The sequence below is a fragment of the Phodopus roborovskii genome, unplaced genomic scaffold, assembly GCF_943737965.1.
Source record: "Phodopus roborovskii unplaced genomic scaffold, PHOROB, whole genome shotgun sequence".
Taxonomy (NCBI): Eukaryota; Metazoa; Chordata; class Mammalia; order Rodentia; family Cricetidae; genus Phodopus; species Phodopus roborovskii.
In genome coordinates this window covers 1,884,000-1,910,757 of record NW_026126461.1, presented here as the reverse complement: position 1 = coordinate 1,910,757, position 26,758 = coordinate 1,884,000, and the positions used below count along the sequence as shown (strand labels likewise).

General features: G+C 41.5%; 1 protein-coding gene across 4 annotated transcripts in view; it reads left to right on the top strand.

The window, feature by feature from the left end:
- Usp40 (ubiquitin specific peptidase 40) overlaps positions 1–26,515 on the top strand; it is a 73,298-nt gene extending 46,783 nt beyond the window's left edge. The window contains exons 19-33 of one of the 4 annotated variants that reach the window (XM_051190743.1): positions 1,909–1,962; positions 2,743–2,831; positions 3,747–3,833; positions 5,560–5,596; positions 7,795–7,859; positions 9,685–9,759; positions 12,094–12,217; positions 17,284–17,378; positions 19,047–19,165; positions 19,823–19,888; positions 21,675–21,715; positions 21,824–21,885; positions 22,000–22,095; positions 23,380–23,474; positions 24,946–26,515. In XM_051190743.1, coding sequence (XP_051046700.1) covers positions 1,909–1,962; positions 2,743–2,831; positions 3,747–3,833; positions 5,560–5,596; positions 7,795–7,859; positions 9,685–9,759; positions 12,094–12,217; positions 17,284–17,378; positions 19,047–19,165; positions 19,823–19,888; positions 21,675–21,715; positions 21,824–21,885; positions 22,000–22,095; positions 23,380–23,474; positions 24,946–25,057 — 1,217 coding nt within the window. In that variant the 3' untranslated portion in view covers positions 25,058–26,515. Of the gene's footprint in view, positions 1–1,908; positions 1,963–2,742; positions 2,832–3,746; positions 3,834–5,559; positions 5,597–7,794; positions 7,860–9,684; positions 9,760–12,093; positions 12,218–17,283; positions 17,379–17,472; positions 17,513–19,046; positions 19,166–19,822; positions 19,889–21,674; positions 21,886–21,999; positions 22,096–23,379; positions 23,475–24,945 lie in introns of those variants that run through there. The other 3 variants (XM_051190744.1, XM_051190742.1, XR_007834912.1) reach the window with 3 other exon arrangements.
- Positions 26,516–26,758: the final 243 nt, after the last annotated feature.

The following is a 26,758-nucleotide window of genomic DNA, read 5'->3' as shown; positions in this document are numbered from 1 at the left end:
ACTCTTTTATTTCTGACCATGCAGTCTCAGTCTTGCTGATTCACTCATAACACCCTGTACTCTGCGAACTGCCTTTTTATTCGTGCCATTACCATTCACCTCCGCCATTAGATGAGGCTCTTTAAGGGCAGAGTCATTATGAACTCTGTATCATAGCTTCTAGCCTAGTGCCCTGGCACAGAATATACAGAAAATACTTGAGTGAAAATGAAAGTTGGTTTTCTGTGCTTATAACCAAGGTGTGAAGGGTTGTCTTGCTATGTTGCCCTGCCTCAAGCTTGTGCAATCCTCCTGCAGTAGGCCAAGTAGCTGGCATGCAGTGTCATACCCAGCTGGGACTGAAACAAATGATTTTAAAAACACTGTGTTTAAAATCTACTTTTTAAATTACGGAAATACTTTTATCTACTTCTTTAACAAGAAATATGTACTTAAAATGTATGCCAGCTTCATAACAGTATAGTATATGAGATAGAACTCTGGAGTCTATCTGAAAGTCTTTTTCAATCTAATAAAGTTAGATCATTTTAAAGCCCATGCCATTCTTGCCCACTCAGAAGTATTGACACTCCTTCCTTCCAAGTTGATGCCTTGCTTTGTAAGAATTCATTTTGGACTGAAAACCTAGTGTGCTCCACCTCCAGGATCAGGGGTCTGCATCCTCAGCATTGCATGGTGGCCTCATTCATTTGCTAAGTATATTTGAAATGAAGGCAGTCTGCTTTGCACATTTGCACATTTACATTTTGCTTGAATTTCAGTTAAATAGTTCAGATGTGCATATGAGACCAGTCATATTCCTTCTTTCAAGTCCACTGGTGATTTGGCTAGTGCATATCTTATGCATTTCCTCACACAGACAGTGGGTGTGTAGCTCTGTTACCTCTTCTTCCAGCTATAACCCTACCTGACATTGTACAAGAATGGATCACATAAGACAGCACCCAAAGAAACTGTAGTCACATTATAGAAGCAGCTGCTATCCACAGGAATGGTGACGTAGCTGTCACTCAAGAAGCTCCAGACATACAGCAGAGGAACTTGCTGCAGGCAGATTTAGTGCCCCAAGTGGTTGGTAACTGTGACAAAAAAAAAAAAAAAAAAAAAAAACTTATCCCAGGGGAAATGGAGAAAGACTTCACAGTGAAAGAGCTCTGAGATGTTTCCTGGCACTAAACACAGAATTAGACTCCTGGGAGCTGAGCTCACAGTACGAGCACTTGCCAAGGAGCAGAAAGGTATTCATGCCTCACCACCAGCTGCCCCAGGAGGGGAAGACAGCCCATGTCCACACTCAGGACCTGTTTTCTGGTTTTTGATTTAGAGACAAGGTCTCACTGTGTAGCCCCAGCTGGCCTGGAATTCAGGAGTCACCCTTCCAACCTCTTCTCCCAAGTGCTTATAGTAGGGATACACACCACCACACTTTATTTACATGAGTGTTCTGTAAGACAGAAATTTTCAGCTATTCCTAGTGTTTAAAATGCATATGTATTTATTCCACTTTTTTCTTTACCTAATATATATGTAGCCTTACATGTTAAAGTGACATGTTAAAGTCACTGACTAATTGTAATTTTCACACTGACCCATTTCAGCTATTCATATACATTACTGCAAAGTGAAGGTTATCCACATTTGAAGCTTTTTTTGGAAGCTTCTGTTTTGTTTTGATTCTGAGGCAGTGTCTCATTGTGTAAGGAGAGCTGAACTTGAATCTGTGGCCCCTCCTCCTCGGCCGCCAGAGTGAGCACTGAGATTTTAGACACAGTATGGAGCCACTGTGTTCATCCTGAGTTTTGCTTTTTGGGGGCTTGGGGTTCGCCTGTGTACTTCCTGAAATTAATGTAGTAGAACATGCTTTGGAGCTCTTTGTTTAGTACTTAACCACCTTCTTTTCATTCACAGCTGAGAACAGCTGTTTGAGACCCATTGATAAAAACGGGAAGCTTCTTTGTCCAGGTAAATCTTGTCAGCTTTCAAAGACTAGCAGGTTCTCATTCAGAACACATGTACAGTAAATAATGGCTTTGATGTTTCCTGTTTAAGTTGCCTTTGGGAAACTGGCTTATGGACATAGTTCCATCTCATTTGTTACAGAAGGCCTTACACCATTTCTGTTTTCTTAAGTAAAAACACTTTCTGATGCTTCAGTCCTTGTAGTCAGTGTAGTTTACGGGTCTTCATAGCATAACATCTTAGTCTCTGCTTGTTTATTCCATTGCCATACCACTTATGAGTAGTCTTTGCTTCTTAATTTTCTGATCCATCTTGTCATCAGACCTGATACAGTCACAAATGAATCTAATGACTGATGGTGCTCGCTGTCACAACTTTAAATGTGGATGAAGCGAGTCCATCATGCAGATGATTTTAATGCACATAAACAAGTCTTTGACCAAGTTATATTAGGTATGAATCGTGTTTCTTAGCATTGTGGTACATGATAATGAGAGCGCTGTAGGAATGTGCAAGTGAAACATAACCACTGTACATGTGATACCTCCACATGAAGCACAAGTCACCCTTTTCTCCCAGTATCCTGTTCTTTGGAGTATGTATGAAAATGTAGTAATGGTGTGGTGGTACTGGATGGAATTAAGAGCCTTGCCTAGGATAAGTACACTCTCCTACTGAGCTACAGCCCAGTCTTCATCCTCTTGGTTTTTCAAAGAAAATGGTATCATTTTGCTAAGACTTAGGAATTCAAAATATTCACTTAGTTATAAAATTTCCTCATAGTACCAGATGCCTGTACTTTGGAGGAAGCAGAGGTGAAGATGGGGAGTTCCTTGGGATTGTGTCTGGGAAAAGCGCCGACTTCCTCTCAGGTACAGTAAAGCCCAGCAGAAGAGAGTTCACCTCACCTTACTAGAAAGTCTTTATTTTCTTACTGGTCCATATAATGCTCCAGGAATGCTGTTGTTTTTTTTTTTTTTTTTCTGTAAAAAGTTACTTTAAATTTCCTTAAATTTTTATGTTATTAGACTACGTATAGTTTTTCCTGTTGAAACCAAAAATACTATTCCTAAGCATATTTCTGGGGTTCTTTTTGTGTTGACGGGGTTGTGTAAGCTTGAGTGGCCACCAGTTTGAACAAGTAGATGTTATAAATACTGACTAGGATTAAGCGAGTCTTGCAGGGATGTGATAGCTGTATACACCTTCCCTCACCCTGGTCCTCTTCAGCATCCTACAAAGTGGATCCCCTTGCCAGAAACTGCCTAGATAAAGAGCTGTTATTACCATAGCTCCATTACAACCTGAGTCAAGGCAGTCTGGACTTTGAACCTGTTCCCTGTGGCTCCTGGATCCATCTTATTACTTTCCTAGCCACTGTCCTTCAGTCTGCTTTCTTTGGAATGCCAGCAAATAGCAGGCATGACAAACTGTGACAAGAGAGGTAGATTAAATGGTAGGGACATTTGTTGGGATTCTAGTGCTCATGAGTAGCATTTTATTTTTCTTCAGGAAAGTGAAATTGTTACTTAAATGATATGTGAAATTACTCAGTACCATCTTGTTTTCACACAAAATTTGGTGCTTGTTTTGTCTGCCTGTCTGCGTGTTTTTGCAGCATTGGGTTAAACCTAAGGCCTTAAGAATGCTGGGCCAACTGTGTTCCCACCACTGAGATTTTTATTAATAAAGAGACATTTAGCTTTACTTTTTTAAAAAATGCATAATAGGCTTCTAGGATATTTCAATTCAGGGAAATTATTTTCACACTTCTGTCTTGCTCATAGCTGTTCCTGTTTTTTGCTCTTGGAACTGACATTCATCCCGGGGCAGAGATGGAAGTCATAGTAGAAGAAACACTCTCGGTGGGAGATGTAAGTAATTACTTTGAGCTTGGGGTCTGTGATATCCTGTGCCAGGATCTGGAAGTCCTAAGATGAGGGCTTAAGACAATACATTTCCAGGATTTGTTTGTACTCATTGGAAGGCAATTCTGAAGACTGATGAACCAACTGGGATTTTTAAATAAGATTGCTATTGTTGCTTCTTACTTTTCTGATTATTAATAATACTATAAAAATTTAAGCTATGCAGCCAGGATGGCACATACCTGCAATCCCAGCACTTGGAAGGTACAAGAAGCATCTTCATTTATATAAGAGTTCAAAGCCAGCCTAAGTGACAGAAAACCCTGTTTCAAAACAGCAAAAAAATGGATTTAATAGAAAAATATTAAAATCCTTCATTGTCTCTTGTCCCATTACTTATTGGTGTCATTAAGAACTGGGATTTTTCAGTAAGCCTGGACTTCTATGTTTGAACTAGGAGAGTCTGAATGGACTGCACCTATTTTCTATTAAAGCTTCAATTTTTTTTTTCTTGTTTCTTTCCCTGTCAACTCAGTAGCAGCAAGCATTCCCAGCATCCAGGGGATAGGTGCTAGACCTAGTTGCTTGGTTCTAGAAGGAGGAACCAGGGCATCCTGGAGTAAGTGCTGGTTCTCTGTCTAGGTCAGGAAAGTGTAGGACAAGCTGCAGCTTGTCTTCACAAAGACAGTGATCCTACTGTAGGACTGAGGAACAATTGAACTTCAGGGAGAATAACTGAGATCCTATGGAAGGAAGCTTAAAAAAATTCAGAAAGGTGTTAGAAGAAAAAAAAAGTATTCTATAATCTAAACACTCAGGAGGCTGACGCAAGAGTATTACTACAAGTCTGTGCAGCCTGTGCTCCATAGTGAGGGCCAGGCTAGGCAGAGTTACATAGCAAGAACTTGCTACCTATATAGATATGTGGAGTTCACATATATGCCCTCATCTTCATGCTCACATAATGCAAATTCTACATGAAAATAACTGGTTACCTGGCCTGTAGTAGAAGCTAGGGACCAAAAAAGTCAAACATGTGTTGAGATTTCTGTCTTAAGCTAAACCTCAAGTCACTAACTAAGAAGTTGGGTTTTGCTTCTCTTTGTTCTTAGGTAATATCACTTCAAACTTTGATCTTATGGGTGAGTTTGTGTTAGGAGTGTTTTTCCTCAGGAAGTTGGGTGTTATTAATTATGCTTTTGTTTTCTTTAATCTTCGACAAGTGTTGTCTGGTGTTTTACATTGTGTGGTGAGGTTACGGCCTCCACAGTTCTTTCCTGTGAGTTTGTGGGTAATTTCCTGGGTGTTAGTTCAGGCTGGCCTGTCTTATAGGATTCCTAAGTGTGTATATATCTGAAACTTGGTCATGTGTACCCTGTTTGTCCTTTTAAGAAGTTAATGAATTAAATGTCTGGTTCGGTTCTTCGTTGCTGGTTATTTAACCCTTAGTGACTGGAATTACAAGTGTGTGCCACCCACCAGGCCTAGTATTGTGAACAGAACTCTAAACTAATTCCTGGTTACAAGTGGCAGAAACTATTTCCCCACCTGGATTGGCCTACTTAGCTCCTAAAGCTAGCTTGTGAATCATCGAAATTCTGTGTCTTTATCCAGGAACAATGAAGTATATAATCAGACTTAAATTAGTCCTTGTCACAGAATCTAGGTTTCTCCTCATACTTACTATAAACCAGAAACAGAAAACTAACATTGAGTAATATTTTTTTTTCAGTGTTTAAAGATAATGCTGGAGAAATCAGGTCAGCAAGGTAAGCTATTTGCCCTGTTAATATAATCTTATCCATACACTTTAAAACAGTTATCTGGAAAGTTAGGATGAATTTTCAAGCTTTCTTCCTTCTGTGGGAGTTGTAGAACAATATTTTACAGAGTGAGGAAAAAATAATAGCTTAAATTTTGTGAGTACATAACAAAATTCTCCTGGTCCTTATTTGCATACTGAACAGAATGGTAGGTTAGTGCTAAGATAACTAACATTGGATCCAGAAAGAAAGCTAAAGTTTCTACTACCTGGAACTGTTCAGGTCTTTTACTGACCTTTTAAAAATCACAATAATTCAGAATTAATTGCATCCTTTTTGTTTCAATATTTTGTGTTATAAATTAGAAAATATAGTATGAATGAAGAAAATAATAAGTTGAGATTAACTGAAAGTGCTCCCTACCCAGAACTGTGTCTGTAAGCTTGGTGGGCACCATACTGCTCTGTGAGTGCTCCCCTGTTCCCAGGCTTCTCTACAGGCAGGAGCCCTGGCTGTACAGTTAGTATACTGTCAGTGCAATGCAGTCCTTCAGTGCATGTGCAGTACTTTATTTATCCTCAGCAGTTCCAAGAGCTAGAAGACATTCCCAGACATCAAATGGGGAGCTGCTTTCAGAACCCAGCTTCTTGTCGTGCACTGCAGAGATGTTCACTCGTAATTCATTAGTGTTTTGTTTTGTTTTGTTTTGTTTTGTTTTGTTTTGTTTTGTTTGAGACAGGGTTTTCCTATATAGCTCCGGCTGGACTGGAACTCCAGAGATCTGCTAGCTTCTGTTTCCAGAGTGCTGACACTAAAGGCATATGCCACCACTGACCGGATCATTAGTGACTTTTTTGAAGATACTTAGAATAATTTTAAAAATTACTATCCCAGCATTTGGAGGTAGAAATAGGAAAATCAAAAGTTGTAGGCCCTAGGCATGATGGTACACACCCAATCCCAGCACTCAGGAGGCAGAGGCAGTTGGATCTCTGAGTTCCCAGACATCCTGGTCTACAGAGTTCATTCCAGGACAGCCAGGTCTATGTAGAGGGACCTTGTCTCAAAAAAACAAAAAACAAAACAAAACAAAACAAAAGTTTTACGCTAGACTGACAACATAGCAAAGCCCTGTCTCCAAACAAAAACAAAAGGAGAGCTGATGAACCTCAGTGATACTCTTCCTAGCATGTTCCAAGCTCTTGATTTGATCCCCTACATCCTGCTGCACCCGACCCCTTAAAAAAAAAAAAAAAAAAAAAAAAAAGGAAGAAGGAAGTTAGTTGACATATCTTAACCATGTTTAAGTGAGTGCTAACAGCTAATTAGGTTCTTACAAAACAGGTACTGTGGAGAGTCAAACTTGAGGCCTTCTTACTTACCTGAAGGTAAATAAGAAATCATGTTCCTTTGCCTGTTGGGTATATTTACTTATCAACATTGCTATTCTTTTAATAATCAGAGTTTTTAACTTCCCCCATTCAACATTTTCCCTATAGAAAAACATTTTTTTAAAAAAAGAAACTCTCATTTCACCAGTATAGTTAGTCTACTAAAAACAGAACTCTAATAAAAATGTATTTAACATTTGTAAATACATCCACTTTGAGAACATACCTTTCAGGAAGTACTGTCTATTTTCATTAGATTATCTGCTAAGTAGATGGAGATAGTTTCCTGTATAGCTTAGAAATTTCACAGGTGCAACAACAAAATCAAATTCAACTTGTTAAGGATTTCAGAAGAGATTCTATACGTAACCTGGTTGGGGGTCTGTCAAAGATAGGTGATCTGGTATACATGTATGCTTGAGTTACAAATGCAGACATTACAGAGTTACAAAGTAAACACTGTAGCATAGCAGCAAGTACACTATGCCAAGAGTCCTTTTTAGTTTAATTTGTGTCCAACTGTGCAGTATGGGTGGATCCAGAGGCTTACACTTGGCAGCTAAGTGTTACTCCTAAGCTAGATCCCCAATAAACATGTAGTTTTGATTTACAAGTTCTTGCTGGGAGAAAAGCAAACTAAAGTTGAAGAAACAACTTCATATTTTTCATATTATGGAAGACATAATTTTCCACACAAATTATCCTGTTACTGGGTGGGGCTCACTGCTGCCTGTTTTCTCTGGAAAGCTATCCTTGCACACTCTTCTTAAAGCTTCTCCTCCAGAGTTCATCTTGGTGCTAATTCCCTCCTAGGAGAGATGTGGCACTTGCGGAAAATGGATTGGTGCTATGAAGCTGGGGAGCCTTTATATGAAGAAGTAAGATTCTTTCTCTACGCTTTAAAATGCTTTATTTTTATATTGTGTATATGATGGGGGGCTGGGACACAGCAGGCCTGTAGAGGCCAAAAGGACAACTCCCTGCAGCCAGTTCTCTCATGCCATCTTTATGGGGGTTCCAAGTTCATCTGGTTTGGGTGGCAAGCTCCCTATAACCCACTGAGCTATCTTTTTCTAGCCCATCTTTTTCTACATTTTGCTCTTTAAAATGGTTAAGCTTATTTTATATTTCCATATGCAATTCCCTCTTCCCAAAGAAAGCTTTTATTCTTTAGAATTAAAAAAAACCAAAAAACTGTGAATGTGTCTGTTTATGTTTGCCTTTTCCAACTGGTTTTCTGATAAATGACAAGTGTAGGCTAAGTAGAAACATTTCTGACATGAGTGATAAACCCCTCTGATGAGCAGGCACATCTAAGGTGTAGATCACAGAAAGCAGGGAACTTCAGAGAGCAAGTGGCCTGGGAATACAGGAAAGCCTTTGAAGACACTCAGAAATCCCATCCCCCAAATAACTTGTAATTTCAGAATTTCTCTGTAAATAAGTGCCCCTACCAACCAGTCACATGGCCCAGCAGTAGGAGGGATTATGTCTGAGTAGTTGGGATCCTTGGTATCCAATTAGTCCATTTGTTGGTCTTAAATTGCATCAGATCTCCTCACCCACATTCTTAGCAGGTGGCCAAATGAAGCTCCGTACATCTTAGAGAGCTGTGGTCAGGACTGTTGCCCCTGCCTGCCCTTGCTATCTTGTGGTCAGTGCAGTCTGTCTGTGTGCCTTCCTGCTGTCTAGGAATCAGCATTGGTTTCCAGTAGAACATCTTTAAACAGGCATACCAGGGACACTCTTTACCAGTAGTGAAGTCCACTGAACCACCTCTTGAGTCTTGGTGGGATTGGATGGCAGAGTAAGAAGACTCAGAGACTCCTGAGTCTTAAAATTAGCTAGCCTCTTTTCTATTATTTTTCCAGAGACATTGTATTATTACTACATACCCCAGGCTAGCCTCAAGCCTCCATCCTCCTGCCTCTGCCCCACAAAGGCTGGGATTACTGACATCCACTGTCATGCCTAGATACTTTCTTCATGATTAGTTCCTAAATCAGTATCAGTTTATCTCAAAGAAAATACATTGTCTTCAAAGCAGTGTCCTCCCAACCTTTACAGTTGCTTCCCTGTCCTAGTCTTATACTATCTCTCTCTTTCTCTGACTTATTCCTGGCCTTCCAAGGCCTACTGGTCTTTCTTCTCTCTCCTTGCCCCTTTCCAGCACTTGCTTTTCTTTCCTCTTAACTAAACTACTTCCACAGCTTCCCTGGCCTGGCAGGTGTTCCCCATTGCAGCAGCCACAGCACCTTAGTATCTCTGTTTCTCTCGAACAGCTCAGGCCAGTGTCCACTGATTTTCTTCATTCCCATCTGGTTGCCACCTGGTGCTGTCCACTCTGCTCCTTCCCGTCTCTCGGCTCTTAATAGGTCACTGTTGTCTGCCCTGACTTTTGCTTTGTTTATCAGAAAATTCCTTCTCATTTCCTCAAGTTTTCTAAATCCAACCCTTTTCCTCAGCATCACATACATTGCACATTTTCACACATTCTCTCTTTCCTTAGATCTTTCATGGTCCTGGTTTGTACCCACAGTTTAATACTAATGCTATTATGATTTTATAATCTGGCTTATCTTTGCCTTCGGTGCCTTCATTGTTTAGCTCTTGAAGATGATAGAAGCATGAAACTTTAAAAGATCCAATGGTCTCTGTTCCTTTCAGAGACCATAAGTGACAAAAGAATTTCTGTGTTCCCAGGATGCAATACTGAAAGACCTCATGATACGTTCTGGGGATACTTTACTTTTAACTGAAGGAAAACTTCCTCCTCCGGTAAGGTATTGTTTCTAAAAGGCATTTTGTAAGTAATGGTTACTGTTTTCTGATTACTATGATGATGGGGAAATGAGAAAATATAGGCAGTCATAAAAAAAACATAGACAATTTTGCCAGACTCTTACCAGTCAGGCAGATTTCCTTCCTAACTTCTAAATAAAATTAAAGTAGCCATATGTAAAATAAAATTTCCTCCATATTTATATTTAACTTTTTTTTGAGAGGAGGTTCTCACTATATATACCCTTGGCTGCCTGAAAGTAGCTGTGTAGACCAGGCTGTCCTTGAACCCAAAGAGACCCACCAGCCTCTGCCTCCTCCTGAGTACTGGAATTAAAGGCATGTCTACCAGACTAGGGTTTATATTTAATATTTTAACTTTATTAAGTCCAGAAATTACCATTGTATCCAAACAATTTATTGCCTCTTAAATCTTATATTCCCAGTGTTATAAATTCAGCTTGTTTTAATTTTTTTATTACTTTTAATTTTGCCTGTGTGTTTGTCTGTGTACCTGATACATACAGAGGCCAAAAGAGAGCTCCAGATCCCCTGTATAATTGTGTATATAGTATTTACAGTTATATATAAGATATTGTTGCTGTGTGGGTGCTAACACTGGTCCTCAGAAAGGCCACTGAGCCATCTTTCTAGCCTTAATTTTTGTTCTTAACAATCAGCACTTAAATTCTCTAAGGTAAATCAAAAGTCATGCATGTTTTTAAAAGACTATTTTGCTCTCTATTGCCAAATTGTTTTTGTGACACATTCCAAATGACAGTCCTCTCAGAAAGTAAAAGGACTTGCTTTACTTCTCTCGTGTGTGTGTGTGTGTGTGTGTGTGTGTGTGTGTGTGTGTGTGTGTGTGTGTACATGAAAGCCAGCAGTTGACATCAGTTATTATCCTTTCACCTTACATAATGAGGCATAGTCTGTCATTGAACTTGGAGCTGGACAATTAAGTTAGTCTAGTCAGTCAGCTTGTCAGGAGTTGGGATACCTACTTGTATTTCTGTTTGGGGCTGGAGTCCAAACTCCAGTCACCTGAGCCATCTGCCCAGCCTGTTGTGATACGTGTGTGTGTGTGTGTGTGTGTGTGTGTGTGTGTGTGTGTGTGTGTGTGTGTTTAACAAGCATTGCACATCACTGCTTTTCAGACCAGTATTTATTCTTTTTAAGGCAAAAAGATTAAATGTCTAAATTCCAATATTCAGATAAATGACATTCCCTTATTAGAAAGTTCAGACAGCATAGAAGCTGTTTGTCAAACAATAAAGCTCCAAAATGGAAAGCAGGTGTCACACCCATGTCTCCCCTCTTACTTCCCTGTATATCCTTCTAAGAAAAATGTACTGTAACCAAGCCTTACAGTCCAGTGAGGTTGAAGCAGAAGATAGTGAGCCTGTGTGTCAAAAGAAAGGAAGGGAAGGAGGTATTCAAAATGTGCATATTTATAAGCTGAGAGTTAACAGGGCTTTGCACTGTCTACTGAAGGGTCACATCTCTTCATTATTTTAAACTCATGTTCTGTATTTGAATTCACTTAACCTTGTCTTGCAGATCGCATATCAGATCTGCTCTCTTCCATAATTTAATACTTTTATTTGACATTGCACAATGATCTTTAAAGTTAATATTTAAATGGGTATGATATAAAATTCCAAATACCTTAGATGTTGGGCCAGAAAAAATTGGAATGTCTTCTCTCCCCAGTCCTCCATATAGATATCTGATTTTTTTCTGTAGCCTCTAGAAGTTTACACTTCAGTATGTGTACACTCAAGAATGTGTCCTATATGTATGTAATGTATGTAATATACATGTACATGCATGTGCCTATTTTTTCATTTGCACAAAGGATCATATGCTATATACCATATTTTGTTTATAGCCCATACTAACTTTGAATTCATGGCAGCTTTGAATTCTGCCTCAGCTTACTTGACTTTTACCTAGTTTTTTATTCATTTGTATTTTATCTCTAAGTGTGTGTTGTATCAGTACATAGGAAGTTTCTCGTCTTATTAGTAACTACTTGGTTGTTCACTGTGTGGAGGTACTTGTGTTGTGTCTGCTGGGGATAGAAGGGAGAACCTTGCCTGTTCTAGTCTCTCACTCTGCCACTGACCTACATCCCTAGACCTATAATTTATTTAACCAGTCTCTTCTCAAAGAACTCTGTAGAAATATACATGTGAGAGCTGGAGAGATGGCATGTACTGCTTTTACAGGGGACCCAAGTTTGGTTCCCAGCACAACTGTAGGCAGCTCATGTGAACTGCCTGGAACTCTGAAAGTGAAGACTAAGTCTTAAAACACTCTTTTCTTCAGGGTTTCTTGAAGGTGCCCATCTGGTGGTACCAGCCTGCAAGACTGTCAGGACACTGTGAGAGTCAGGACCACTCCATCTGTACCTCTTCTCAAGGTAGCAGCTGGGGAGCTGCTCCTACCCAAGGTAAGAACTGCTCTGAGAGTCAGCTGCAGTACTCACATCAGAAATGCCAGGTTGAGGGGCTGGAGCAGGGCCTCGGCAGTTAGGAGCACCCACATTGTGGCTGGCTCTCAACCATCTGTAACTTCTCTTCCAGAGTCTTGCCTCTTCTGGCCTCCTCAGGCACTGCATGCAGGCAAGCACCCATACACATAAAATAAAAGTATATGTTTACGTGTGTGTTTGTGTGTGTGTGTGTGTATCTGTACATATATACTTATGTGTGTATATGTGTATTTATACTTTCTACATGTGTGTATATACATATATGTGCATATATATATATATGTGCATATATATATATATATATATATGGCAAGTTGAAAATAAAAATCTAGTCATTCCTTTATAACATCTTTCATACTGATGTTCATTTTTAAGCAGGGCTTTGTAAACTCTGGGAAGGGCTATGATCTTAGCAATTGCCCGAGTTTGCTTTCTATTGTTATGGTAAAACACCATGACCAAAAGGAGCTTGGGAAGGAAAGGCAAATAAGCCTCATACTTTGAATAATTGTTCATCACTGAGGGAAGTTAGGGTGGGAACTCTGACAGGAACCTGGAGGCAGGAACTGAAGCAGAGACCATGGAGGAATGTGTGTATTGACTTCATTCTCAGAGTCACATTCAGCTGACTTCTTGCAGAGCTATCTGCCCAGTGGTAGCACTGCCCACAATGGGCTGGGCCCTTCCACATCAATCAATAAAATTTTCCACAGGCTTGCCTACAAACAGTCTAATGGAGATGCTTTTCTCGGTTGAGTCCCTTTTCCCAGATGATTCTAGTTTATAGCAAATTGACCAGAAAATGAACTAGCATATAGAGATCTTGAGGATTACTACTAATACCTGGTACTTTTCCAAAGGCCTTTTATGGAGCAGCTTTCAAGGGCCTCAGGACCACAGTCCAGTTTCATCATTCCGATGACTACAAGGGAAGAAGCCAGAGCTGGAGCTCATATACATCCTGCATAACTCTGGGCCTTTCTGAGTCTTTACCAAAGCCTGTAGGAGCTGCTCCTTGGGTATCATCCAACTGACTTGTTTGAAATACAGACAGCATAAACTTGCTGTTGAATTCAGACTGCAGCTCATACATTACAGTGGACACAACAGGGAGGGAACTGAGTTGCAAAGTTTCACTTCACTATAGCAAGTGTGCTTCATCCCTGTAAGTGTGAATAAAGGGAATGCATGTGTTAGCAGGTCCACCTCTTTAGAAATAAGGTATGGTTGCTACATTCTTTACTTAACTTTGAGGTTTTATTTTATTTTGTTTTATTTTTTGGTGCCTTGAAGTATTACATCTTATAACAGTGTTTGTTCTTAAACCTCCATGATGAAATCAATGTAAATGAGTCATATTCTTCTCTCCTGAGTGTCAGCTGTGGTATTTGCAGAGGATTATTCTTATTAGATCATGTAAGTTCATTGTCAATAGTTCTAAAGATGTCTAGATGATAGAACTAATGATTTCACACAGAGAGATGGCAAGCTTAGGCAGCATGTTTAACCTGTTTCTTCTTGAAAGTAAAGAGAAGGGTTCGTCTTGGGTAGTATTCTGTGTCACAGTGGGAACTCTTCCATTTAGAATTTCTGAGTGTTTTCCCAAATATTGTTTATAAATGTTTGGTTTCATTTAAATGGACTTGGTTATAAATGGATAATGATCGCAGCCAATTATTTTTAAAGGTAAAAAGGGAATTATGGTATTGATATGATTACTTTGTTTTGGAATGGATTTTCATTTATTGATACAATTTAAGGTCAATTTTGTCATATGTATATTTCTCCTCTTGTTTGTATAACTCATTTAGAAATGTAATGTATAATGTAGTACAGATTATAGATAATTACCTATGATAGTCAAAGCTTAGAGTTAAGTTAGTTAGGTTTTTCAAGATACACAGAGATGTATTTGAGATAGATAGGAATTCTTCAAAACTTTCAAAGACCTACAGAATATGGCATTTAAAGTGGTTTAGGGTTTTTGTGACAGTGACACATAATTGCTCTTAGCAATACCACCTGCACCAGAAAGGAAGATGGACATCGAAGAAATGCATTATGAAGTTTGCTTCCAATATGGCAAGACTAGCCATTTGGACAAGATACTGCTCTTGTCTGGACTGTTTGACTTTGTGATGTATAAACTGGACATGCAGGACCCACAGGGAAGTGACTCCTGATTCAAGATGGACATTGCTACAGAGATCCTGCTTCATGGAAGAGTCTTCGAGACAGTATGCAGGACACGGAGAAAAGTGACTGACAAACTGCCAATAAAAAAGACAGTTTAAAGTTTTCTGCTTTACTGGAGAGTCTGTCAGACACACTATGGCCTATGGGCTGAAGATGGAAGATTACAGAAGAACTTCGGGTGACTGAAAAGGCAAGATGTCTCTACATTTCTAGAGCTTATATATTATCCTTCTATGGTCTTTGAAGGAGTTGAAGACAGATAGTTATAGTTATAGTTTTCCTTAGTATTAAAGATAAGTTACTTTAGACACACAAAGATAGAATAGATGATGGAATATTTTCTTCAAATCTTGCTAAATGTTAATGGACTAAATAGTGTTAACTGTGATTCTTATTTGATAACTGTTATGTAATATATTTTGCTATGTTAAGGTTAAAACCCTTCTTTTTATTTAGACAGAAAAGAGGAGATGATGGGAGATGTCATTCTGTATATGTTTCTCATACTGGTTAATAATAAAGCACTGTTGGCCAATAGGAAAGGAAGATAGGAGGGACTAGGAGACAAGGAGGAAATAGGAAGTAGGAAGGAGGAGTCAAGATGGAGAGTCTGAAGAAAGCAGTATGCTGCCGGCTCCCCGGTAAGAGAAAAACATAGATCAGCAGAAATGGGTTAATACTTAAGACAGAGCTAGCCGATAAGAAACAAGTAGCTGGGCCAACAGTGTTGTATCAAATACAGAGTCTCTGTGTATGATTTGGGGCTGGCGGCGCAGCAGCAGGACAAGACCAGCAGTGGTGGGCGGAAAAAACCATACTCTTACAGGTTGCTACATTCTTTACTTAACTTTGAGGTTTTATTTTATTTTGTTTTATTTTTTGGTGCCTTGAAGTATTACATCTTATAACAGTGTTTGTTCTTAAACCTCCATGATGAAATCAATGTAAATGAGTCATATTCTTCTCTCCTGAGTGTCAGCTGTGGTATTTGCAGAGGATTATTCTTATTAGATCATGTAAGTTCATTGTCAATAGTTCTAAAGATGTCTAGATGATAGAACTAATGATTTCACACAGAGAGATGGCAAGCTTAGGCAGCATGTTTAACCTGTTTCTTCTTGAAAGTAAAGAGAAGGGTTCGTCTTGGGTAGTATTCTGTGTCACAGTGGGAACTCTTCCATTTAGAATTTCTGAGTGTTTGGGGGACATAAACCACTGGTAAGCTCAAAGTGGTAGAATGCACTTGTCCTCCCTATTCTCAGAAGACTGAAGCAGGAAAATTTAAGTGTTCAAGGCCAGCCCAAAAAACTTAACAAAACCATTAATAATGTAGAATCAACTTGCAGTTTCTTAGTATGTGTTAGCAGGATAATCCACAGTAATCAAAGAAATACAATTAAAACAAAAATGAGTGTGGCTATCCTGAACTTAAATTTTAGTTGTGTTTGTGTGTGTGTGTGTGTGTGTGTGTGTGTGTGTGTATTTTTTTTAATGGTGAAAAAAAATGTGTATTTGGAATTAGCCAGCTGGACTCAGTTTAAATGATCCCAATTTTGTTGGCAACATTCAGAGCATCATAATCAGGAGCCAACTGAACATACGCCTTCTTCTGTCCGTCAGGCCTTATGAGGATGTTGACTTTGGCCACATCAATGTCATAGAGTTCTTCACAGCCTGTTTGATCTGGTGCTTGTTGGCCTTGATGTCCACAATGAACACAAGTGTGTTGTTGTCTTTCATCTTCTTCATGGCTGACTCAGTGGTCAGGGGGAATTTGATGATGGCGTAGTGGTCAAGCTTGTTTCTCCAGGGCACGCTCTTCCGAGGGTATTTGGGCTCCGGAGCCGCAGGGTCTTGGGCCTCCGGAAGGTGGGTGACGTGTGGGTTTTCTTTTTGTGGCTGGGATGCCTTTCAGTACTGCCTTCTTGGCTTTCAAAGCCTTCGCTTTGGCTTTGGTTTTGGGAGGGGCAGGAGCTTCCTTCCTCGCTTTCGGTGCCATCTTGGCTGTTTATATTTATAGTTTTCTATGAAAGAACATTTGACATGTGGAAACTTTGTAGAGTTGGCTCCCTCTTTTTAACTTTACATGGGTTTAGGCACTTGAACTCATGTCACTGGTCTTTCATAGAGAAGAAACTTTATCTGCTGTGCCACTTCACCAGCCATCATGGCTATGGTTTTTGAGGCAGGATCTTGCTGTATAGCCCTGTATGGCCTTGACAATAGATAAGAGTGACCCAGACATCAGTGATATTCCTATGTCTGCCTCCAAATACTGGGTTTATGTGCTCACTGCCCAGGCAGTCTTTTGGTTTGGGTTTTATTGTTAAGATACAAAGATCCCCTTGTTAAAATTTGCTTCATTCCATGAATATTTACTGAGTCTTTACTGTATAGAGTTCACCATAGCAGACACTAAAACAAAAACCATGACTGCTTGCCTCCTTTTGAAAATCTTGCTCTTAAAATATGCATGTGTGCATACACACACACACACACACACAGAAAATACATAGAAAAATGAAAAGTTCGGTTAAGTGTTCTGGGAAAGAAAAACAACATATAGTGTCTGGTCAGCAGTGTTCTGTGAGGCAGGGAAGGATGGGAAAAGCAGCCAGCAGGGAGATAGCATTAAGTGTAAGCCATCACACTTGATGGCTGCTGAATGGCTGACAGTGAAGTCATGAGCAGATACAAAGGGCTCAGGTCAGCAGTTCAGACTGCTCTGGGGAGCCTGTTTATAGTCTTGAGAACATGGCAGTGTACTTGAAAAACATAAGTAAATAAGGTTAGGCTCTTCCCAAACATGCATCTCTGTCCTTTTGAAGGTGCTCCTGGCCCCGAGCCTGCAGACATTTCGCTCCTCTACTTGGGAGATGTGGAGATCTCAGAAGAGGCCACATTGTTGGAACTGAAGTCAAAGGTCAGGCCCTTCCTGAAGCATTCTTTGGTGTTGATATGGCTTCTTCCAGGGAGATATTAATATATTCTTCTATTTCCTCTTCCCCCAATTACAGTCTGTCCTGATATGGCATGTGTTATATGCCATGGTCAGGGGTAAGTATCAGCAGGCACCCCACACTCAACATAGACACTTCTGGTATCTATCTGTTGGTGCCGTTGCTCTGATAGTTTCCACTCACCCAGTTCTCACAGGCATGCTGTGCTTGTTTTCGAATCTGTCCTCCTCAGGGGCCCATGACTTACATTCATTTTCTTTTAGGAAATGTGGCTTCTTGGACCATCTGTAAAGCATTCCCTTTAGCTCTCCATTTATATTGTTTGTACATTGTGATCCACTTGTTTAATGTCATTAGTTCCAAGCTTTGTTGTATGAATTTCCCTCGGTCAGCAGAGAGCTGACTGGATTAGGATGCTAACCTGGACATTGTTGTCTTGTGTGTCACATTCTCACCATGCAAATGGGAATTCTGGGTGATATCACAGCACAGTAATGAAACAGCATCTTGTGCTGTTAGATTGTGAACACTGCTTCTCCTACTAAAGGGACAGGCACTGTGCCTAGTATGACCTGAAGAGGGATTGTGTCCCCAGTGAATGACATAACCCTCCTTGAGAAAAGCAGTGGCTCCATTCCCATGAAAACAAATAGGAAGACCTTTTTATTCCTGGTACTCCATTGGAAGACAAAAGATGGCCATTTTTAGGTGAAAATTGATGCAGCAATGGCTGCTTTCCAGGCTTAATCCCCTGTATAAAGGGTACTCCCATCACCAAAGAGAAAATGTATTTGCAGACTTGTATTCATGTAGATGAAAGCTGAAGAGGAGCCTTGCTTTCCTTAAGCAGGCTCTGTGTGTATGAGTTATATCCATGTAGAATTGATTGTTAAGTGGCTTTGTAAAAACATGATTAAGTGTACAATTTGAGTGTAATGGCACATGACTTTAATTCCAGTACTTGGAAGGCAGAGGCAGGTAGAGCTCTGTGAATTCAAGGCCAGCCTGATCTACACAGTGAATGTCAGGACAGCCTGAACTACACAGAGAGAGAGAGACCCTGTCTGAAAACAACAACAACAAATTTCAGCCATGAGTGCTGGTACACACACCTATAATTACAGTACATTAGAGGTTAGGCAGGAGGATTATCCAGACTGGACTGCAGAGCAGGAACCTGTCTCAAATGTTAAAAGTAATAAAATAGTTTTTTGGTTTTTTTTTTTTTTTTTTAACTTGAATTTGGAAATAAAAAATTCATTTTTCTGGCCTGTTTCAGTGAAAGGAATATAAAAGGCACCAAGATATACTTCATACAGAGATAGTTCTGTAATGTTTTGGTTTGGGGTTTTTTATTGCTGTTTTGTTTTGTTTTTTGAACAGGATATGATAATATCCCAAGCTGGCCTGGCATACAAACATGTACATAAGGATGACCTTCATCCTCCTGCCTCCACCTCCCAAGTGTTGTAGTTGTGGGCCTGTCCTATCATACCAGACTCTTCTGTGCTTCCCAATAGATGTATTGAGTTCTGACACTGAAGTGCTCACCCCTTGGAGTCACGTAGTGCTTCATTCAGATGCTCTGGAGTGCTTTTAAAATCAGGGGCAAAATGTCTGTCTTTTTCTAGGCCATGGCCTTGCCCTCTCTCTTGAAGCTTGCAGTCCACTCCACAGCCCTGCTTAGAGTCTGGACAGTGGAGAACAAGCGCCCCAGCAGGCTCTTGCGCACTGACTGGTGGCAGCTCAAGTAAGTGTCTCAGTAGATTCTTGGCCATTTTCCTCCTGCCACTGTAGGGGCCAGGGAACAAGAAGGGCCCATGTGGGAAGCTGTCCCTTGAGTCAAATTATCCCAGAAAACCCATTCATAGAAACTTATAATTGGATAAACTTTTTGTCCCAGGTTAACTCTGGGACAAAATCACCCTCTATACTAAGATCAGACATAGCATTTTCTCTATGCTCTAAAGACCACAAGATCATAACCGAAAGGATTTCAGATTTCCAGGGCACACATGTGACTAGTTATTCCACCTCCAGATATCTAATGGGAATATTTGGGGCATTTGATTTTAGTTTCCTTTGTCAAAAGCTGCCCTAACATGTTCTTTCATGTCTGTCCAATTATCAGCCAAAAAAAATCCAACCAACGGACTGTGAACAGAGGGGTGTTTCATTGGCACCTGGCCACCTTCACAGAGCTGGGCTTCCATGTGTAGTGAGGAATGACCCAGTGCTGAAGTAGTAGCCATAGCAGTGTTGCAGATGCCCCCCTTTTCTGAAAGCCTGCCTTCTTGAATGCAGCACTCAGAAAGCACCCCTTTCATTTAGGAAAATTTTTAGAATTGGGGCCTGCGGCATGGAGAAAACCAAGTGGTTTACTCAGTTGCTCTTTTTCAATTCCCAGGGAGTACAGACTGGGCCGGAGAGCAGAGCTCTGCTTAGAGCTTCTTCAAAAAGAAGAGGACTTGGGGTAAGGAAGCTCCTCCCACAGGGTGGTAGTTTCCCTGATAATGTAGGAGCTTGATCAGAAATGCGGTGTTCCCGGTGCTTCTGAATAGTCCCAACAGCTCCAGCTATGCCTGGGTATGGCAGAAATAGGAGCACCACAAGTTCTGTAAGACCCTCAGAATGAGGAATCTCCCAGTGTCAGTTGGTACCCCCAAGAACTCAATGGCCAGTCCAATTGATGCAACTCCAAGGGGCTTTAATGAACGGGAAACATTTGCACAAATGGGCCCCCTCAGCATGTGGGCTAGAGAGAAGCCCCATTCCCCAGGCATAGGTGTTTTTAAAGGCAAAACCCACAAGCTTAGGGGGTGTGACCCTCTGTCCATTTAGTATGTGACCCTTTGAGGCATGATGGTCTCACTGTTAGGGTCACCAGACCTTAGGGTGTGCTAATTAATCTTGTCTGGGCAAACTGGAGTTTGCAGCTATCTCTTTGTTTCTTAAGGACCCTATTTACCACCTGCTGACTTCACTGAAAAGAGGGGCAGTGTGAATTCTTGGTATCCTGCTATCTTAGGGCTGATGTTAGCAAATTCCAATTATTTGGGCTTCATTTCATTTCTTTGCTAGTTTAAGTCTTTCAGTTCAATGCCAGTGTGGATTATATAGCAAGAACCTGACTCAAATAAACTGTAGATTCTGTTCTAGAGAACTGTGCGGCTTTCTTGTAACTCACTCTGGTGTTAGCAACAGTTCTTGACAACTGGAGGCATTAAGGGATACACACCCACAGCTATAAGTGCTGTGAGAACAGACAGTGTTAATTTTTTCATTGCTGCAGTCCCAAGACCTACAAATAGTAACTGTGATGTAGCAATTATTTATATACTAAAGAAGTACCCCCAAATTATCTGTACACACATAGGGAAAATATTTGTATGATCTTTATGAGTATCAGTGAGAGGGCCAGGGGGTAGTGGCACACACTGTTAATCCCAGCTCTTGGGAGGCAGAGGCAGGTAGATCTCTGTGAATTTGAGGTCAGTCTACAGAGTGAGTTCCAGGACAGTTTCTCCAAAGCTACCGAGAAGCCCTGTCTTGAAAAACAAAACAAAATAAAATCAGTGATTACTGCCTTCCTTCTCCCCATTGCAGAGATTGCTTTGTCAGCACATTCTGAAAAAGTGCCCTTCCATCCAGGCCAGACCCTCCTTCAACCCCAGTCTCTTTCTAAGAGGACATTTGTAGACAGGGAGGCTAGGGACTGATTGGTGTGAATACTTAGTATCTTTTTAGTGCTTCTGTAAATGCTTGAAAGTTGGGGTCGTGGTGGTTTCTGGCCCTATATGAGAAGCTCATTGAGTACTGATTTTGCCCCAAGTCCACCTTGAGTATTTATCATTAGAGGCCTCCTAAGTTGGCAAATGAAAACAGGTCATCTTGTTGATGACTTTTCTGAGCTGTGATTCTACTAAGCCTTTTTCCCAAAGGGCTTATAAACCTGTATTTTATGAGCATGGGTGATAATTCTGTATATTTTTCATGTTCCTCCATTAGTTTCTTAGCACACAATCTGATTGATTTGAACCCCTTTTGTTCAGAGTGACCGGACTCTGGATGTTTGTTGTAAACAGTGTCTGTCACGGTAACAATAGCCTTGTGCCACCCAGCTGTGTCTTCCATGTGCCCCTTGTCATGCTGATGAAGAACCTGTGCTACTGACCTGAGGTGGAAAGCCTTGCCCATCATACCCTGCAGCATTCATCTTTTCTGTGCTTTTGCCTGCTGCCCATTTTGTTCATCTATAGCCCCCGGGATGTGCTGCTGAGGACACAGCTACGCATCCCTGGTGAGAGGGCCTACACCCTGGCGATGGACCTGGTATGGGACACCACCCGAGGATGGACTGCTAGCTCCTTGAGGCAGAGAGTGGCTGATTTCTATTCTCTTCCTGTAGAGAAGATTGAAATTGCCAAGTATTTTCCTGAAAAGTTTGAGTGGCTTCCAATATCTAGCTGGGTGAGTTGGGCATTCTCAGGGAAAGCAGAGCTGGTTGACCTAAAAGTTTTTCAGTGGCAGACAATCCAATGAGAACTTCAAGTTGAATTTTATTGATACTTGATTTTCCAATAGAATCAGCAAGTTGCCAAAAGGAAAAAGAAGAAAAACCAAGATACTTTGCAAGGGGGACCATATTATTTGAAAGATGGAGATACTATTGGCATTAAGGTAGGTTAAAAGTGAATTTACCTGCTGGGCAGAGGTGGCATGCACCTTTAAGCCCAGCACTCTGGAGGCAGAGGCAGGTAGATCTCTGTGAGTTCTAGGCCAGCCTGAACTACAGAGCGAGGGCAGGACAGGCTCCAAAGCTACAGAGAAACCCTGACTCCAGGGGGTAGGGAGGAGTGAATTTACTGTTTTGAAACACAAGGATCAAATATTTTGTAGAGAAACTTAGCAGATAATCTCATTTTATACAAATTATTTCAGAGAATGAGTAAGAAAGAGGAAAAGACAGATAATTCACTATGTGAGGGAGGTAAAGCCTTGAGACCAGCACTGCCAAGGACAATAAAAAAGGGCTCAGGCCAACTTACTTCTGACCCCCTTTCCCCTTGGCCCTGCTTCTTTGTGGATCACTATGATAAAAACCCTAACAAAAGCAACTTAAGGGGAGAAAGGGCTGATTGTAGCTCACAGTCCCAGGGTACAGCCTATCACGGTGAAGTCACAAGGACAGAGTGTGAGAAACCTTGTCACATCACAAGCATAGTCAGGAAGAGTGATGAGTGCATGATGCTGCTCAGCTTCCCCCATTTTACACAGTCCAGGCTTGTGTCCACATCTGTAGTAGCCAGGTCAGCTAAGACACACCATCATCATACCCAGTAAACTTAACTCTTAACTCTAAATAAAACACTAACAAGCAGCCAGACTTGGTGCCTTATACCTGTAATCACAGCACTTGGGAGTTGAAAGCAAGGGGATTGTAAGTTTCAGGCCAATCTAGTCTTTAAATGTGTGCGTGCGTGTGCGTGTGTGCGTGTGCGTAGCTATCTTTACACGCCTGCCTATGCATGCACAGAGGCCAGGGGGAGGACATTGGGTACCCTGCTCTAGCTCTCTGTACTAGCTCTTTTGCTGAACCTGGAACTAGTCTGTCTCGGTGGTCCTCTGTCTTCACGCCTGGTAATGCAGAGGGAGCAAGCAGGAGCAGACATGCCTGATTTCTTCCACATAGTTGCTGGAGTTGAATTCAAGTTCTCATGCTTGAACAGCAAGTACTCTTTCCTGCTGAACCATCCTCCCAGCCATAGGGAGGCTAGTACAGGGTCTACAAAGTTGTCTTCTGGTCTACACACACACACACTGTGACATGCAAATAAATACAAATACTGACTGAAAAAGCAATCCAGTTAAATCTAAGTATCTTGTCAGTTTCAATAGTTTACTACATGTGTTTTCTAAATGTATGCCACACTGGAAACTTGGTCTTTATTGTTTTGAATGTAGAATCTCCTGTTTGATGATGATGATGACTTCAGCACAATCAGAGATGACATTGGAAAGGAAAACCAGAAGCAGCTGGCTCTAGGAAAAAAGAAAAGGTAATTCTAAGGCTTGGCCAAGCCCCACTCAAGGCCACCAGGAATGAAAATGTGGCACTCTTGCTACCTTCAGACATCTCATATGATCTTCCACAAGAGCCCTAGTTGTCATCTAACAGTGTTCCAGGTCAGGCTCTGTCACATTTGTCCCCATGAAGAGCTGGAATGTTGTGGATTGGTATTGCTGTCACTGCGCCCTGTGTTTGCACAGCACTGGAATAGTTGTGTCCTCCCCGGCCAGCACTGCTTCCCACTTTTTTCCATCTTAGTTTTTGAGACTTCATGTTATTGCAGGCTTCCAGATTCAAAAGCCACCAATTGAGCTTCATTTTGAACTTGCTTTCATAAAGGATCAGCACCACTGGCACCTTCACTGACAGCCCATCACAAATGGTGGGAACATGGCACTTTGCTGCCATATGTGGGTGAACTTCAGAGTAACTGGGGGCATAGATAGTTTATCTGTAGATCACATCTCTGTGAGTGTGGTGGCTGGGTCAAAAGCTAGGGCTACTGGTGTAAAAACGTACCTGCTAGTAGAAAGGCCAACGAGCTAATACAAACATAGGTTAAAAAGTATGAGCGGACAGTTCACAAAGAGAAGTACAGACAGCTTGTCAGCAAACAGAAAATCCTCAACTAAGTTCATTCATCAACAGAATGTCAGTTCAAGCCACTACACATCCACTAGCAATGCTGAAATGATGCCATCCTGGTAAGAAGATAGTGCCTGGTATAGTTGCCCAACTGGCAAGTGTAGAGCTAGAACACCACTTTGGACTACAGAATCTCACTTTTAGCAGACACCGCAGAAAGTACACAGTAGCCTGAGCTCAGCCTTAGCATGAATCTGTCATGGAGTCATCTGCAGAGGCCACTGTGCAGTGCAGTATGAATGCCAGACCAGCAGTCACAGTGCCATGATTGTGTGTTTGGGAGTCACAGTAATGACTGGTCTGTTAAGTGCGAGAGTGGTGGTTACCTGAGGGAGCAAAATGAAGCTGCCCTTAACTGTCACATGGGTGTATGGGTATGATTTGAGTACACTGTAAATGTTAACTTTCAATTTAAAATGTGAAGGAGAAAAGGGTTACTCTGCTAAGTGTGTAGCCAGGCTATAGGGAACCCCCTTCTCACAGGGATGACATGAGCATGAACTGGGCAGTTTGAAAACATCTAACTTGAAAACCTTAGTTTACCTTGAGCCCTAATATCAGGAATTCATTTAGCTCCAGCACAGGGGCTGGAGAGGTGGCACTTAATGCTTTTGCAGAAGGCCTGACTTCAGTTCCCAGCACCCATCCACACACATGGTGGCTCACACCATTTATAACTTATGTCCCAAGTACCCATTGCCCTCTCCGGACCTTCACAGGCACTACGCATGCATGCAAAACACTCATATACATAAATCTTAAAAAACAAAAAAACCTAAATAGGCCCCTCACCCATGACTGTGTATCTCCTACAGCCGAGAAGTCCTGCGTGCACAGAGCAGCGACGTGTTCTCCAGTGCAGGAATGCCTACTCGGCCCCGGGGACCAGAAGCTTCTCTGTCCATCCACGTTGCCAGCTTCAGATAGCCCCTGCAGCTGTGTGTACTGTGCTCCAGATAGAACGCCCCACCAGTCTATGACAGCTGCCTTGTGGGTTTAGGTGGACAACCTGGTGGCCGCCATAGCCAGTGATATCAAGTCTTCAGCTTTGTGACAGGCAAGGGGATGACAATCCTCAGGCCAAGCAAGAGCAGCTGCAGAGCTGGCCCAGACCCAGACACTGTGCCAATCAGTACAGACCTCCCAAGCCTGGCCCCAGCAGCCTCTTTCCAGAAAGTGTACTCCTGGACAATGACAAGTTGCTCAAAGAGGACAAATCTGATAGGGAAAACACACGGTCAGTTGCTTACATTGTTGATGACCAATTAGTCATCGAAAGCTAAAGCTACAAGGAACGGGTGTGTCCTGAGTTAATCTCCAGTTCCGGTCCTTACTGTAGCATGTGCCTCTCCTCTTGCCAAGTTCGAAGTAGGACTCTTAGGACAACTGTGCAGGAAGAGCCAGTTCTGCTATCCATGGCTCAGGTTGATGCTCCCTTGGTGTGATGTTTACCACTACAGCCTGGCGAGAGGCAGAGCAGCATACAAGCCTAGCACAACAAATGCAGGCCCCCCGCTGTCCTGGCAAACTGAGGCCTCTTCCTTCTCGGTCAGCACAGGTAACTAGTCCATTTAAGAGATTGGGTATTTATGCACTGTAACTAACAGACTATCAAAACAGTATCTATTGCCTAACTGGCAGGTTTGGGACCCTGAGCTGACTTAGTCTAAGACAGCACGACTAAGAGGAGCTGTCAGGGTCTCAGTTTCTCATCAGCTTTTACATGTCTTCATGTAATAGGACTAAGGTAGGGAGAGACAGGGAAAAGGAAACTGGCCAGGCCTTCAGCTGTCCCCTGCTGGCTAAAGGCTCCTGGTATATCCATGCTGGCTTCTCTGTGGAGCTGACACTCAGTAGGTGTTCATGTTCGTCCCTTTGTCTTCTAACACCATTTGCCAGAGTCAGTGTCACTGTAGGTGACCATTTCTGTTGAAGCATTTGTATGAGATGTTGGACTTGGGCTAGTAACCTTTAGGCCACGTCCTTGTAAGCTACACACCAAGGGTTCCAGGAGACCAAAATAGTTAAACATTACTGGACTACAACTGAGTCCTCTGGGTAATGGCCACTGTTTGTTGTACTGTAACTGACAAGTTCCTTAGTTTACCCTTTCAGCCCAGCTTCTGGCAACAGTGCTAACGTACAAGCTGAGACACTTTGCTTTGAGGAAGCCAGAGGCTCCCTGAACCTTTAAGTACCTGGAGGAGCCAGAAGATGTGCTGGCTGCAGCCCAAGCCTGTTGACAGGCTTTTCTCTTTGTTTGGTTTTTGTTTGTTTTTAATTGGGAGATAGACTAGGCTAAACAGATTTAAAAAAAAAAAAAAAAACTAAGATTTTTATTAAACAAAAAATAAACCATTTTTAAAGTTGCAGTCCTTGGTTCTGTCATATACTGACTGCTTTGTGTTCTGCTGCTTAAAGAGAGCTTGTATGGCCTTTTCTCCATGCATACTTCAGACACTCAACAAACATGATTTATATTATGTAGAAATACTGCTTTGAAATAAGTACATTTTGGCTTAAAATAAATCTAAACTCATGGGAAAGTATTTTGGAAGAAACTGGTTGACACATAGCTCTGTTCACTATTCTGGGGGATGGAATCTGGCCAGGGCAAAGGTGGTACCA